At 38.4% G+C, this 1330-nt stretch overlaps 1 protein-coding gene across 1 annotated transcript in view; it reads right to left on the minus strand.

Moving 5' to 3' along the window:
* Positions 1–259: 259 nt before the first annotated feature.
* LOC102193549 (putative mediator of RNA polymerase II transcription subunit 26) overlaps positions 260–1330 on the minus strand; it is a 34725-nt gene continuing 33654 nt past the window's right edge. Inside the window, exon 5 of the mRNA XM_005753566.1 lies at positions 260–420. Within this exon, the coding sequence (XP_005753623.1) occupies positions 260–420 (161 nt within the window). The remainder of the gene's footprint in view (positions 421–1330) is intronic.

Below are 1330 nucleotides of genomic sequence, written 5' to 3' on the forward strand. Positions count from 1 at the left end.
GGGGCCTGTGGAAGCGCAGACCCAACACATGGACACACAGGTAAAAGGGTCTACATTACTTTTGTCATTCTTTGGAAACGGCCTCTATAGAGTTAAAATTTAAAATTTACTCCTGGTTTTCTCACCCCCTCTAGGTGTAACATATATTCGGCCTTAACACTATTTTTGGGCAATTTACATAACATAGAAATCCTGCAAACTATTACTAAAGTCCCTCTCATTACTCTTCATTACTTTTATGCTCACATTTAACCTGCGTCTAACGAGCTTTTAGTCTCCTAAACAGCACATTTTCTGGAACTGTGGTTCTCTGTGCTCTGTGCTTCTTTTTGGGGTCCCCCTTTCTCTGGTTGGTTCCATTCGGTCTGGGGCTTCCTGGATTCTCGCCAACCCCTGTGGTCGCTGCGGTCCCGAAATCTCCTGTAAAGGATAAACAAAACACCTTTCCCTGCTACGCCTCCATAACCTATTATTTCCATCAGTTGTTCTCTTAATTCTTCAAACTTGGTCAACCTATCATGTTCAGGACTCTAATCAAAAGGATTAGCCTAATTATGCGTGTAAGCGTGTTGGCATTTACCCATCGGCACTCTAGGTCATCCCGAAAATATATCATTTCAGTCAGTCACGCTGAATGAAGTTTTTGACCTTCATGACCGAGTGACAACTCCTATGAGCACGATTGCAATGTGCGTATACATATATAATCTTCCATTTTATTTATTTAGGTAAACGGCACTTTTAACAACCTTTGACGCCCTCTGTTGCTCTGCAAGTGCAAAGTTTCCAAGCAAACTGTGTCTTAACTTCCTGTTATCTGTCTCTGCAAGCATTTTTACATTGACCTTTTACTACACACTGTCACCTTTCACAATAGATCATCTCTTCATGTAAGAAAATCATTATAACCGCTTATTCTACTTAAAGATCAAAGAGAAAACAAACATTTTCAATCCTAACATCTTCCCTCCTTTCACCAAAGCCTATGTTTTATTCAAGTTTCCCCTTAAGTTTGGTATTCAGCTTCTTATGAACACCGGCATTTTAACTTCTAAACAAGATTCAGTTTATTTTAATCCTTTGGCTTAAACATGAAAGTAACAATTTCTGCCTAAGTTTTACCGTATCTAAATTATCAAATGCCCAGAAAGTCATAAAATGGTCATAAAGCCCCTTATTTCAAATTAAACCCAAAGTCCTCCCTTCTTGATACATTTTATGTGTCAAATAAGCTAGAGACCAGCTACTGAAACTGAAAATGCTTCACCACATCTTAGGAAATTAAAAGAAAAAGGTTAGTCATATTATTTCTCTAAAAACCCTCAGCAAT

The sequence above is a fragment of the Pundamilia nyererei genome, unplaced genomic scaffold (genome assembly GCF_000239375.1).
Source record: "Pundamilia nyererei isolate P.nyererei 1_Seehausen unplaced genomic scaffold, PunNye1.0 scaffold00438, whole genome shotgun sequence".
Lineage (NCBI taxonomy): Eukaryota > Metazoa > Chordata > Actinopteri > Cichliformes > Cichlidae > Pundamilia > Pundamilia nyererei.